The sequence below is a fragment of the Cetorhinus maximus genome, chromosome 21, assembly GCF_964194155.1.
Source record: "Cetorhinus maximus chromosome 21, sCetMax3.hap1.1, whole genome shotgun sequence".
NCBI classification, from domain to species: domain Eukaryota; kingdom Metazoa; phylum Chordata; class Chondrichthyes; order Lamniformes; family Cetorhinidae; genus Cetorhinus; species Cetorhinus maximus.
The window spans coordinates 54,410,633-54,425,290 of NC_135899.1; the positions used below are offsets into that span (position 1 = coordinate 54,410,633).

A 14,658-nucleotide genomic window follows, 5' to 3' on the forward strand; every position below is an offset into this window, starting at 1 on the left:
TGTCTCAAAATTCTGTTGCTGCATGTATCCCTTTCCCTCCTTATCTTTATCTCCATCTCTCTTTGTCTCTCCCTCTCTCTCTCTCACCCTCCCTGTCTTCTTCCCCCACCTCTTTCTCTCCTCCTCATATTACTGAGAAGAAGAATAAAGGTCTTGTCAATGAATGCTCACTTTGAGTTTCTGACTAACAACAAAAAACTCAATCCATGGTATACTCTGTAAATGCCAACATTTACAATTACCCCTATGACAGCATTACAATATAAGCTGTTTTAACATTTACAATAAGAACTGGGAATAAAGGGGTGCAGTGAAATATCAAAGAGCTCAACTTAAAGGTTTGCTAAGTCAATGACACCCACTGTAGCCTGGACTTCTATGTGAGCTTGTTCAGATCTGGGCAGCAGTAGCATGCTAGGATGCAACCATGTCAGATGTGGTTGGAATGGCTCAATCTGGCATCAGCCAAAAGGGCTGTTTCTTTTGTTTCTTGCTGGCATCGCCTGTCCCAAGCGTGCAGTACATTTCCTAGGTCAACCTCCAACCAACCATCCAATGGGAGGTGGGGGACGTTGTAAGTCGCAATGGACCGGAAGCTGTCTGTGATTTAGTAGGTAACTTAAAATTGCAGATTAGAAATTAACAAACCCGAAGGACTTTTTTAAAAAAAAACAACACATACTCGACAGAGTACCTCTAGTTAGCAGATAGTTCTTTGGTAATTTTTACTGAATTAAAATTTTGTTCACATGGTAAAATCCCTTCAAAACCATCATTTCATAAAAAGACTACCATTTGTTCTTTCTGTTAATCAAGCACAAATTAAACAATTAGATAAAAAACTGGACACAAAATATGAAAACAACTACATTTTGTATACTCTGCTCGTCATCTTGATGTCTGTTTAGTCTTTTCCGTTTTGATTTTTGTTCCCCCCACCCCCACTCTCGCAGTCCTCTGGAGGCACCGTTCACTTCCAGCTCTGTCTGTTAGTCTCTCTCAATGGCAGAAAGGAAGCGCAACACTGAGGTAAAAGGTAAAGGAGTAACAGCTGCCGAGACATGACAGCAACTTTTCATGCTGTGAGTTAAATGGTCAACTGCACCCTTGAATGAACGTACTGTGTGCAGCACTCTTGAAATCAATATCCATAGATGCCTCCTGTCTGAGTCAATACTTGTAGCTGACAGAATGAATGCTGTTATTGCCATGCTGGAGGTTTCCACCAAGGTGTAATTGCATTGTTGCTACTTCATTTCCTCTATTGCCTTGGCCTTGCTGCCCACTGCCTGGTTCTATTTCTTCCAATATATCAGCACTGAAGTTTCCCACACATTTAGTGTTTGGAGTCTGATGTCCTCGTTTGTTCTGTTTCAAGTTTCAGAAACACTACCTGCAGCCTTGTGCTGTTTTTATTTTTTTTTTCCATGCGTTGCATATTGCACTGTCCATGCTCTGGGGTTTTGCCGCTTTTGAAACACCTTTGACGTCCGACAGGCCCTGTCTCTGAAACAAAGCTCCAGCCTCTCTCCTCTTCCAGTGCTAGAGCGCGCCTATTCTGCTCCCAGCACAGACTGCATATCTCCTAAGGAAACACCGGAGTCAGCCCGGTGTTGCAGGTCATGTTGTCCTTCCCGGGCAGTCGTCGGTCATTGAATGTGTGCATGTTGATTACTGCCTCGGTCTTCACCATGACTGGCGCCTGAGGCTTGTGTTTCACTCGCCGCTGGCACGTGAGAGATAACCGAAGTTCCTGGGCCATGGTGCTGCACAAGGATCTCTGGGAAAATATCAGTCACACATTTGGTGATGCTAGTTTTACAGCCCATCTTATTTTTCAGCAGAATAAAGTTATGAATGGAATATTTAGAGTAAAAAGCCCCATGCATAGCCTCTGGCCATTTTGAATGATGAAAGTTTATCATAGGATTAAATGGTAACAGAAAGAAATATCTTTCTTATATCTACATAACTGTGGTTATGTATCATGATCCTTCATCATCATTTGATCAAAATGTCCAATCTCCCAACCTATCAGTGCTGTGGGAGTAGATAGGATGGCTCACCTTCTCAAGGGCAAATAGGTATGGACGATAAATGCTGGCCATGCTTGTAATGCCATTATTCCGGGAATGAATAGAAAACATACCAAGAAAAATAAACAATTGGATTACTGGTATCAGGCTCACTACATGCAGTGTGAAAGGTAACACTGAACTGGGCATATGTCAGGCAAGTGCTGCCCCTTTCATATGTCATATCATTCATGAAATCTCTGCATCCTTTGAGATGTTACACAATGAATATTAGTTGCCTCATCATCAGTGTGGCTTGCATTGTTCTCAACTATTAACTAGTCTATTGGGCTGGGCAAACATCTCACCCAGTTTACAGCATATGTATGAAATCCAAGTCAGAGTTGACTCCAGGAATCTGCAGGCATTTTCAACCTGCTTGATTGTAGTTTTTGTGTTTCAGATTATTTTTTACATCTGGGGTTTGGAACGATTTTGCTAAGCCTGTATTTGCAGGCATCCTAGCCTCTGAGAAGTTTAAAGGAATTGAGTGTTATACATTTCTTGCTCTTCAGTAAATGAAGGCAAAGGAATGCTGTACAGAAGCAAGGTCATCTCAGCTTCCAAACAGCAGGTTAAGAGAGTGCTATTAAAGTAACAATATTTAACAGAGCTGCAGACTATTTTGTTCTACCTCCTGTGGCTCATTTCCAATTAGGAATAGTCCACAACAGCAGAATTGAAATGAAGAGTTCTGTATATGGAGGACCAGAGGTGTAGGCCAGTGCTTCATTACAATGTTGTGATACAGCAATGCTCAAGTGGTCCTTTGGCAAGTTGGCTGGGATGACAAAACATTAAATTACACTAACATTCACTTGCAATGCACAGTTCTTCCAGAACTTTAACAAATACATTGGTTCAAAATTGTCTGGGAAAATAACAGCGAGTTCACAACACTCGTCAATATTGCCTAAATATTGTCTAAAATCTCCTCTCTGTCATTTGCTCTGTTTCTTTCTTACAGGAAAAATCCAGATTGCAGAGCATATCAGGGGGTGCTTCACCCTGGCGCATTCTGACCCATTTTTGACTTCTCCTGTTTATTGTGAAACAACTGTCACTTGTTGTGAAATTATAAAATTTATAGCAATGGTGAAGTCCATTGGGCTAGTGCCTGTTACAGCTCTTGAGTTGGACTTTACATTCTAATTTTATTTTTTTTGCCTGTTCCCCTGTCCCTATTTCTTTCCTTTTCAAAAATGTATCCAGTGAGCTTAACATAGAACAGAGATCTAACAAGGGGTTTGACCGGTTTCATGTTACTGTGTGGTTGATAATGTATCTGCTGTACTCTGGCAGACGTGGGCCTCACATCTATCAGAAGCTTAAACAGGGAACACTATTGGATAGCTATATATCTGCCCATGTATAGTCAGAGCTGAGATATTTTCATATGTTTTTCTTTAAACTTGAGAACCACTGGTGAAAGTTCTAGATCCAGACAGCTGCCTGTGAGTCTAATGAATCAGTCATGTTGCCATGGGCAACCAAGAGTTGGGGTAAGATTGGAAGTTATAGCATCACAACTATCGTGTTTCCAGGGAAACGAAGAAACCAGAATCAAGAATAAAATTCTGTATGCTTCCCCGTGCTGTAATTAGGTATAAATTACTAATTTTTGCTTATTTACCTGTTCACGTTCTGCAGTTTTTCGGAGTTTGTAAATAAACTCTCCTATTGCCACAAACACTGACAGCACGAGGCCTGCTGCCAACACAATGAAGATGCCACCGATGTTTTGAATCCCGAGGGCACTGGCCTCTTTGTTCTCTTCCTCAGGGCAGCCGTTACCTCGCCACCATTTCTCTTTTATCATGTGCAGCTTGCCGTCCTCCTGAAGCTGTAGGACAGCAATGGTTATCTTTTCTTTATATGGTGAGCCTGTGGAGCGGAGGGATAAACAAAAATTAACAATGAAGACAAGCTAAAAATCTGGAGTGTAAGCACACGGTACTACCGTGTATCTTGAAATAGCGCTTTGTAGCTGCCTGCAGTTAGGCAATTTATCTCAAATTTAGCCTGTGGTCATACTACAGATAGTGTTTTTTGGAGACTGGTGCAATGGCAGGGTCACCATCAGCTCTGCATTCCGCTCAATTATGTTGGTTCGATGTTAATGACAATGAAGATTTGATGGGGCAGTGGCCCTTTGTCAAGATTGAAGATGCTGCAAATGACGTTCATTCAATTGTAGACAGTCATGTTACAGGTAATGAGGTTTATAAGATTATTATGTTTTGGGATTGTGTCTTTAATTTAGAGTAAAGATTAAAGGAAAACACCGATTGTTTTACTACTTTACTGGGAAAAAGGTGCAAGGTATTCAAACTTGCAGACAATGGCAAAGGCAGCTGCAGTGCTGGTGGGAAGACTGACGGTTTCCAAGTTCCACAAAAGTGTTAAGAGTGTCGGGTTGTAAACTGTTGTGCATTGAACTCTCCATTTAGTCCCAAGATGAAAGAAAGTTGGGGGTCTCAAGATAGCTAATCAGCATTTCTAACTGGATACCCAGCACATGTGATTCATGTTGATCTGGGGGAGGCTGCAGAGGAAGCCATTGCAAAGATTGGGTTACACGTTTTCCTCACATCATAGACACAGTTATTCTGTCAGCGCATGAGAAAGAGAGAGACAGAGGGAGAGCAGCTAGAAGCTGGAAGTCTCTATGGTTCACCATGCTGGAATATAGGTGGAAGTTCGCGCTTGGATTAAAAAGAACAAATATGCGAGGAGTAAAAATGAAGCTAAAAGATTTGCCTAACTTGTACTAGAGGGAGGATCACCAGTAATACTCTCACCATGAAGGACAGTTCTGGGGTTAGAAGTTACCTGGCTAAGAAAGAAAAATAATGAAGTAAACCCTCAGGAGCTAAGAATAATTTTAGAGTGATTCTGGGAGAATTGGATGTCTACTTAAAGGGTGTTCTAATGTATATCTGTAAAATGTTTTTTTCCAGTTTGCTAAAAATAAAAAGGGAGGGAAGGTATTCCGTTCTGTGGTTTAAAGTCCAACAAACATAGTGCTGAGTCAATAGTCTTCTGTTACAGTAATCGTCTTAAAACATAAAATCTTGTTTCTTGCTTTCAGGTATTGACTGAAAATTCCAATTTCTTTTTAAAAGTTATCGGTCGCTACAGAGATCATAACAATCACTTGAGAATCTTTTTATGTTGCCTTTGCACTGGTTGTGATTATACTAATGTTTGTGCAAAGCCATAGCAATGCATGATAGCCTTGCTCCATTTTCTTATATGCAGTTTGGACAATGACTTTGCACAATGAGTTATACCACATGTTTATCATCAGTACCACAATAAGTTAAAACTGTTTTGCATTAACCTTGTAGCAGGCTGCGTGGCTAACCTATTACTAATAGTGTTGTTAGATAGTAACTGTTGTAAAAAAATAAGAGTACAATCATTTTTATCAACCTGATTATGTATCACAAGAGATTTTATTAAAATTAAAATAGCAGTCAGCAGACAGATTCTACCCAACTCTGCGTTAAAGGCCAGTGAAGTGTTTCATACCAAGGGGAGTTCCGATACCATAGCCTTTTGAGTCCATGGGACTTCCGATCTGGGTCAGATTGCAGTTCCTCTGAGTGACGTACTCAATGGTGGTAGATTCCATTAGAAAGGCATAATCGGCACCAAGAACTCGTTGGATTCCTTCCTCGTTAGATTTAACGAGTGCTGTTTGTTGCCTGCTGCTCATAAAAGCCCACATCTTCTCAAAAGTGGAAATTTTTGATTTCTGTTGCGAAATAAACAAAGTGACAAAAGTCAGTGTTTCGTATTGAATTATTTAGTCATCCGTTGAACTTATACATAATAGTTTGAACGCGCATACAGCGTACTTAGGGGATCAAAATTATAGCAAATAAATGCAACAGATGAGAGCCTAGAAATATGGACCCAAGATTCAGCTCAGGAGTTGAAAGCTGTTGTGTCTGTTACCAAAGTGAGCAAACCTATCTCCTTATTTCAATTTATTCCTTATTTCAAAAATTCTTCCTTTTTCTTCATTGTTTGTTTCTTATTTTTCTATTCCTTTAGAATGCCTGAGGTACTCTTAGGTGTCCACCACTTATGGAGCTGTACCCCAGCAAAAATCAGCCCCCCAGCAGGGGAAAGGGGAGGAATATATTCAATAATTTACTGTTCACTAGAGAAAACTCTGTCAATCATAATCTCACATCTAAAATGCATTGCTCATTCAGTACTATTCAAAATCAGAATCTTTAGCTGCCCGTTAGTTGATACTTGTGTGCATAACTCTCAGTCAGTCTTACAGTGAGGACGTATTGTAGAAATGTATTTTATTAAATGTAGTACAGAAGGGCCTGTGTTTGATTCCTATCCTTAACATGGTAAATGCAGCAACTAACACTTACCTGCCAGTGCTTACACATCTCTCCAAGGCCAGCAAACTAATGGATTTACAGATAAAAACTAACAACTTGGTTCCTTCTGTGAACACTGATCATAGACGTCCACCGGAGAATCAGTTGAGATCTACAAAATCCATTTCAAAAATCTTTAACCACCTGGTGACCTAGTGATCTTTGTTCCCAAGTCTGATCTGAGAACAGAACTTGTTTCCAAATTGTGAGAAGAGTTAGTCACCAGCTACCATGGTAACAGGTACCAACTGAGGCATGAATGTATGATGCCCAACTATGGTTAATTCATTGAGAATTGAGGAGGCGATAATGACGCCATAAGTTCAAATATATATAATTGAAATTTTGCATAGTTTGAGAATGTAATTTACTGCTGTGAATTTAGAATTGGCCAGTCAAGTATATCACTCTGTACAATGGTCTGTGTTGTACAGACATTGTTATTAGCTCTTGCATGAAACTACATGTATTGGAAAAAAATGGGACCTGTTATTACAGGGTAAATTAGATAGCTCCCAAAAGAAGATGCAGAGATTGCAATGCGCGATTATCCCACGCCCATTCAGTAGAATGCATGTAGTATGCCAACTTTGTGCTGCCTGATCGTTTTAATGACATTTGTGTCCACTCTGCTTATTGGCTGCCCACATCAGCAGGGGGCCCAAGAGGGTAACTTCCGAGCACAATTCAAAACTAGCATGTACCTCTTAACGGGAAGGTACATTGCGGCTGTTGGCAGGCGCTGAGATCACTGGGACTAGTGTAATTTGCAACAAGCAACAATGGCTCACCAATGGAGAGAAAGGGCACCAAAGTTTTTGGATTCTGCACTGGAAGCCTTGGTGAAAGGGATGTAATGGAGGAAAGATTTGATGTATCTTCAGGGGGCTGGATGTCCTCCAGACACATGCTCAGAAGGCAATGATAAGAGATAGCAGAGATAGTTGATTCCAGGAGTATAGTTCCAAGAAAACGGGGGCAGTGCAGGAGAAGGTTTATTGATTTCACAGGAGTGATGAGGGACAGTAACTGTATTTTCAAATGCCATATTCAATGAATTGCACCACTAGCCTCAGCCACTGCTCAATGCACTGCACTCCCATCAATGACCTACCAGTAATCTCTATCAATCAGAACTTATATCGTACATTCATAGCTTCACATGACCCTCACTCACACTTAGCACTGTTGCAAACCTTACATCCACATCTCACAACTTGCGTATGCTGCCAGATTTTCAACCATGGTAGCCAGATCACCTATGCAGATTATCTTTTTTATTCTTTCATGCATCACTGGCAAGGCCAGCTTTTGTTGCCTATCCCTAAATGTCCTTGAACTGAGTGTCTTGCTATGCCATTTCGGAGGGCAGTTAAGATTCAACCACATTGCTGTGGATCTGGAGATACATGTAGGCCAGACCAGGTAAAGAAAACAGATTTCCTTCTCTAAAGGACATTAGTGAACCAGATGGGTTTTTACAAAAATCGATGACAGCTTCATGGTCACCATTACTGGGACTAGCTTTATATTCTAGATTTATTTAATTGAATTTAAATTCCACCAGCTGCCATGGTGGGATTTAAACCCGTGTCCTCAGAGTATTAGGTTGGGTCTATGGATTACCAGTCCAGTGACATTAACACTACACCACCATCTCCCCTAAATGACACCCACTGAGAGGGCATGATGGCGGGAGAACCAGGAAAATCGGGCAGGAATACACGTCCAATTCCTGGAGGCAGTAAAACTGTACTGAATTTAGTAGGGGGTTGGGAGGATCCTGACGTGGCGACAAGCTTGGCCTCACCAGCCAATGCTCCGTGTTGGCATTGGGGACACAAACTGGAATGGTTCTCGGCCCACCAATTTGGTGAGTTATGGAAGGCGACAAACCTACTGGTTGGCTGATAATGCCTGATATATAGATTTTTGTTTTTTTCTGCTCCAATGTCATACTGTTTTCTGTGAGGTCAACTACCATTATTTGACATATTTATTTGACTGGCATTCCTACAAAGATGATAAAATGCTACTTCATGGTGCCTTTTGACAAAAATTTGAGAACTATGGATCCAAAATGTTCGATCAGCATTGGAACCCCTGTATCTGATGCTGATTAGACGGAAAGATACTCACCTGCATACATTGAAAAAGCTCTGCCTTGTGCTCCATGATGCCGAAGACCACCCTCAGTGCAGGAAACCATGCAGTGAGCAGAAAAGCTAATCAGTGTAGAAGAACCACCCTGTTTTTACAGCACTTGCTGCCGTATGATAAGTTTAAATGTCCAGAACGAATGTTAGTGAATGGGAGAATGGGTGAATAGATGAAGGAGTGAGTGGGTAAGGTGGGTGAGATAAGTGGGTAGGATGGCAGGTGGCTGGGGTGGTAGGTGGCTGGGTTGACAGGTGGCGAGGTGGTAGGGAAGCAGGTGGATATGGTGGCAGATGGGTAAGATGCCATAGTGGCAGCCATGTAGGGTAGCAGGTAGGAAGGTGGCAGGTGGCTGAGGTGGGTGAAGTGGGTAGGTGGGTCAGGAGGGGTTGTCAGGTCGGGGGCTAGTCAGGTCGGTTTGGGGGAATTGGGGGCTCAGAGGAGGAGTTGGGTGGTGGGGCTAGTCAGGTCAAGTCGAGGGGTCGGGTGGGGGAGTTGGAGGGGGGGGTGGGGGGGTCGAGGGCGTGGTCAGTTGTATAGTTACCCAGGAGTTAGACCACAACATCAATTTGACAATTAAGACACAATGAGACAGTCAGTGCTGAATGGAAAATGAAACTTGTCACTGCTAATCCATAGTGCAAATTGTTAAGATAAAAGAAAATAAAATGTTGGTGATTCCTGGTTAACAATCTAACCTGGAAATTCTGAGCTGTGATTAAAAAATTGCATCTGAACCCTCAGCTGAATTATAGACAACAGTCACTCTAGGGGTCTTCAGTACATTGTAAAAAATAAAAATTTACATTTATATAGTATCTTTCACGAATGCTGCTGTCATGCCCAGTACCAACATGTCACACTCTGAATTTCAAACTAATTTTATATATTTTTTAAAAACTGGACAAAAAGACTGGGAAAGATGGCTGCCCAAGGTCACCTGACTTCACTTGTGGATTAGAACCACTCCCCTATTTCAAGGGCCAACCAAACAAGATTCCAGACTGATGTGAGTCGATGCCCTTCCCTGAAACAAATCAAAGGGGCATTATCTGATTTGAATGGGTCATTCTAAAACAAAGACACCGACTGTCTACAACCCTCAGAGGTGTTAACCCACAATACAAGATGTGGAATCAATATGAACACTGCACCTTATTTGGAAAAAACATTAAGCTTATGAAAAGTCACGTGGAAACACATATGTTTTCTTTGTCTATTTAAAAGATCTGCTTGGAGCTGTGTGCAGGCAGTTCCATCAAAGCCATCAGAAGCATCAGTTCAGCCAATCTGTGAACCAGACTTGGAGACAAGCTGTGAGACATCAGGAAGCCAGAAGATGTAACCTGTACCAGTTTTCAACCTGAGAACCTACCTCCTAGCTATTTAATTACATGTAACCTCACAACTTTCTGTGAACCCTTAACTTTAGAAGACACTCATTCCAATTTGAAATCATTGAATCCAATCAAAAGACCACAGGCCTGCAACATGGGAGACCAAAGAGCATAAATCAGAGACTGAGATAACTGTAATCTGTGAAAGTGCATGACCTTTATCTGTACATATTCTTTGTGTATGTGGGTGTGTGAGTGAGAGTGAGTGTTTGTGATGTTAATTTAATTTGAGGTAAGTGTGTGAGAATAAATAACCTTCTTTATTTTTACACTCATAAAAGCTGGCTGCTCAATTATTTAATTGGAATACACATTCCAAGAGTAAGAAAATGCACACCTCTTTCCGTATAAAACATACTGATCTGGGCTTTCAGCAAGCGTACATAATGAGGCTTGGCTGAGAGCCCAGACATCTATTAGAATAACAGAATACCAGCTCAAGCTCTATGATCTCTGCAGTCAATTTCACAATGGTTACTCATTAGAGGTCAAGTGGTTTCATGCATTTGTGGTTTGTGGTTTTTGAAACTTCAAAGGGCTTGGATGATTGACACTTCTATTAGCTTGCCATCCACACTTTTTTTCCATAGGAGAAAATGATCAATGGATTATATATTTTCAAAGTTTGATTTACATATGCCACTTTACACTATGTTGTTCATTGATTCTAGAAAGTGGGTCAATGGGCATGGAAGTGCCAGAGCCCAGCGTAGGGGACATGAGGAGCCTGAGGGGGTGGGTGGAATGGCAGAGCTTGGCGCAGGGGTATGAAGGAATATGGAATAGGGGGATGTATAACTTGGCAACAGGTCCCCTCATGCGCACTAGCATTCACAAGTCCTCTAAGGGGCCATGAACCACGACTCTTTAAAAGCCTGGTCCAACTCCAAGAAAATTGCAGAAGAGTAGGGGATACCTATATCCCATTGGAGTCAGCCGGGTTGGGAGTGCCGGATGCAGACTTCTGACAGGAAGCAACCTGTACCCTTTAAAGGCACTCCTGAAAATCACACAGCCCGGGAATGGGGTCAGGAATCCCAGAATCGGGATCCACCCATCATTTTTAAAGGGCTCCTAAGCTAACTTTCAATTTGTAAAAATCCAGGTCATTCATTCTGCCTGTGACACCAGACATTTCAAAGCACTTTGCAGTACATTAAGTTGTAAGGTAAGAAACACAGTAGCCAGTTTGCATGTAGCAAGTTCCTGCAAACAGCGATGTGATAGTGACCAGGTAATCTGTTTTGTGATATTGATTGAGGGATAAATATTGGCCTGAACACTGGGGAGAACTCCCTTACTCTTCTTTGAAATTGTGTCATGGAATCTTTTAATGTCCACCTGAGGGGGCAGACGAGGCCTCAGTTCAACATCACATCTAAAAGATGGCATCCCTGACAATGCAGATCTCCCTCAGTACTGCACTGGAGTGTCAGCCTTGATTTTTTTGTGCTCAAGTCCTGCAGTGGGACTTGAACTCACAACCTTCTGACTCAGAGGAGAGGGTGCTATCAACTGAGTCATAGCTGATGCACTGAAATCTTGATGTATAATTATTAGATCACAGGGCATCAACCAGTTCATTTAATTGGATTAGTGCTGCTCCTTAAACAGTGAACCAAGAAATTTCAAACAAATATTGTACAGTAAGATTTCAATTCCAACATATTTCTATTTATTCTTGCTTTGAGGAACAGTTGGATTGACAGGCACAGTGCCCTCATTAAATACTACTTGATCAATCTACTTTTCACTTGAGTGTGAAAACGCAATGCAAATGTGAATGGCATAATCATATTTCTTGCATGTGGCATGTATTTGGTGATGCAACGCTCTTTTGGTTCCTCCCTCGCATTTGAAGATTGAGAGATTTCTAAGCAAGCTCTTCTTTCCGTAAAAATGGATGTCATTTTAAAAACTGAATCATGCCCCACACTTAGTGGATATGTGGTGACATGGAAATAGTCCTCTTATTGAATGGATGAGCAACAATTGACAATTCATAAGTGACATATCACAATAGAATTACAGATGTCTTGAAGCAGAATAAATTGGTTCTTCTGCTTACTATTGTGTACACTGTTTATGCCAATCATGATTAACAGATACCAAGAAATTAATTTCTTTTGCATGTTAATCTATCATTCCCACTGGACCTGTTTAATTGTAAAGGATGCTTTAATAATTTGTGTGATTAATTTGTTCCGCTAACTAGCACGCTCATTGGCTGTGATCGAAGGGCAGATTGGAAAAGAATTGGCAGTCAGGGTAACATTATAACAAGTCGACTTTGTCAATGGATTAAGGCTCTGAGAGATAAAATATAATCTAGCCTGATTTTCCTCTTTAACCCTATAATATTACTACTTACCCCTCTATAATGTTAAGGACAACACAGTGAGTTGTGGTCTGGAATGTATTTCCTGAAATGGTAAGGGAAGCAGATTCAATAGTAAGTGTCAAATGAAAACTGGAAAAACTTATGGGTTTATGGGGAAATAATGGGTGAAATGGGACTAATTGGATAGCTCTTCCAAAGAGCTGGCAAATGCACAATGGGCTGAATCGTCTCCTCCTGCGCTGTGTGATTCAATGGCTCCAAGAGAAAATTTTATTAATTGCAATTCAACCATCTTCACCTGCTTCATCAATGACCTTCCCTCCAACCTAAGTTCAGAAGTGGGGATGTTCGCTGATGATTGCATAGTGCTCAGTATCATTCAAGGCTCCTCAGATACTGAGGCATTGCGTGCCCACATGCAGGAAGACCAGGACAACATTCAGGCTTGGGCCGATAAGCAGCAAGTAACATTTGTGCCATTGTAAGTGTCAGGCAATGACCATCTCCAGCAAGACAGAATCAACCATCTCCACTTCATGTTCAATAGCATTACCATCATTGAATTCCCCACCATCCTGGAGGTAGCATTGACCAGAAACTGAACTGGAGCAGCCACATAAATACTGTGGCTACAAGAACAGGTCAGAGGCTGAGAATTCAGTGGCAAGTGACTCCTGACTCTCCAAAGCATGTCCACCATCTACAAGACAGAAATAAGGTGTGTGATGGAATACTCCCCACTTGCTTGGCTGACTGTAACTCCAACTACAGTCAAGAGCTCGACACCATCCAGGGCAAATTTGCCTGTTTGATTGCACCTCCCCCCCACCCCCCCCAGCCCTTGCCTCCATGTCCCCCCTCCAGCACCTTAAACCTTCACTCCCTTCGCCACCAGCACATAGTGGCAGCAGTGTGTACCATATACAAGGTGGACCGCAGCGATTCACCAAGATTCCTTTGCTAACACCTTCCAAATCTGCAAACTCAACATCTAAAAGGACAAGGGCAGTAGGCGCATGGGAACACCACCATCTGCAAGTTTCCATCCAAGTCACTTTCCATCCTGACTTGGAACTATATGACCATTCCTTCACTGTCGCTGGATCAAAATCCTGGAACTCCCTTCCTAACAGAACTGTGAGTGTACAAGAAGTGTACGGTTCAAGAAGGCAGCTCACCACCAACTCCTCAAGGACAATTAGGGATGGGCAATAAATGCTGGTCTTACTAGTGAAGCTTAAACCTACAAAGCACTTTTTTTTTAAGACATTGTTATCATCTCCTGCTAAGTCTTTTATAATTTTACTTTCAAAAGAATCATACCACTTAAAATCAGAATTTTATAGAAGACATGCATTTTTATCTTTCTAAAACAAAATGAGATTCAAGGCTGGGTGTGAGCCAGGATTTAAAAGAAACTAGGTAGGAAGATTGGTGTCGAGTTGTGCTTGGGGGGGAGCAGCCTGAGAACAATGCAGAATTGGAACAAGGTCAGGGTCAATGGTTTTTTCATATTCTGTTTGCTGCTATAAACAAGTCATCCAACTAGCGCTGAATTATAGGCAGTCATATACTGCAAACTGATGCTCACTGGCAATTAAGCAAAGGCTGGATTAGGCAGGAGATAAGGGCAGCAACAAAGTTTGTCATGTATTTTATAACATGAAGGTGGGTTTCTTTTATGAAGACTTTGCAAAGAATCAGTTTTAATAATTACAAGTGTGAGGTGTTCAGCTAATTTACACCAAGGATGTCAGAACATAAGCAGGCCAGAGCGCCTACTGAATCTGCTCCACCATTCAATGCCTTCATGGCTGAACTGCTACATTAACTCCACTTTACTGTTCAATCCCCATATCCATTACTTCCCTTAGTGCCAAAAATTCTGTTGGTCTCACTTTGGATATACTCATCGACTGAGCATCCATAGCTCTCTGTGGTATAGAATTCCAGAGATTCAAACTCTCTCAGTGAAGAAATTTCTCCTCATCTCTAGCTTTTATGCTGAGACTATGATCCCTAGTTCTGGACTCTCCTGCTCGGGGAAATAATCTATCAGCATTTACCCTTTCAAGGCCTCTTGGAATTTTATATGTTTCAATTAGGTCACCTCCCATTTTTCTAATGTCTAGAGAATATAGGCCAATTCTACTCAATCTTTCCTTATAGGACAGTCCTCTCATCCTAGGAATCAATCTAGTAAGTCTTTGTGGCACCCCCTCTAAGGCAAGTATATCATTCCCTCAATAAGGATACCAAAAGTGTGCACACTACTCCAG

General features: G+C 41.6%; 1 protein-coding gene across 1 annotated transcript in view; it reads right to left on the reverse strand.

Annotated features, from left to right (window-relative positions):
• Positions 1-702: 702 nt before the first annotated feature.
• Positions 703-14,658, reverse strand: part of LOC144695885 (glutamate receptor ionotropic, kainate 3) — a 549,188-nt gene continuing 535,232 nt past the window's right edge. Inside the window, exons 14-16 of the mRNA XM_078566956.1 lie at positions 5,610-5,835; positions 3,709-3,959; positions 703-1,780 (exon numbers count right to left, since the gene is read on the reverse strand). Of these exons, the coding sequence (XP_078423082.1) occupies positions 1,586-1,780; positions 3,709-3,959; positions 5,610-5,835 (672 nt within the window). The 3' untranslated portion in view covers positions 703-1,585. The remainder of the gene's footprint in view (positions 1,781-3,708; positions 3,960-5,609; positions 5,836-14,658) is intronic.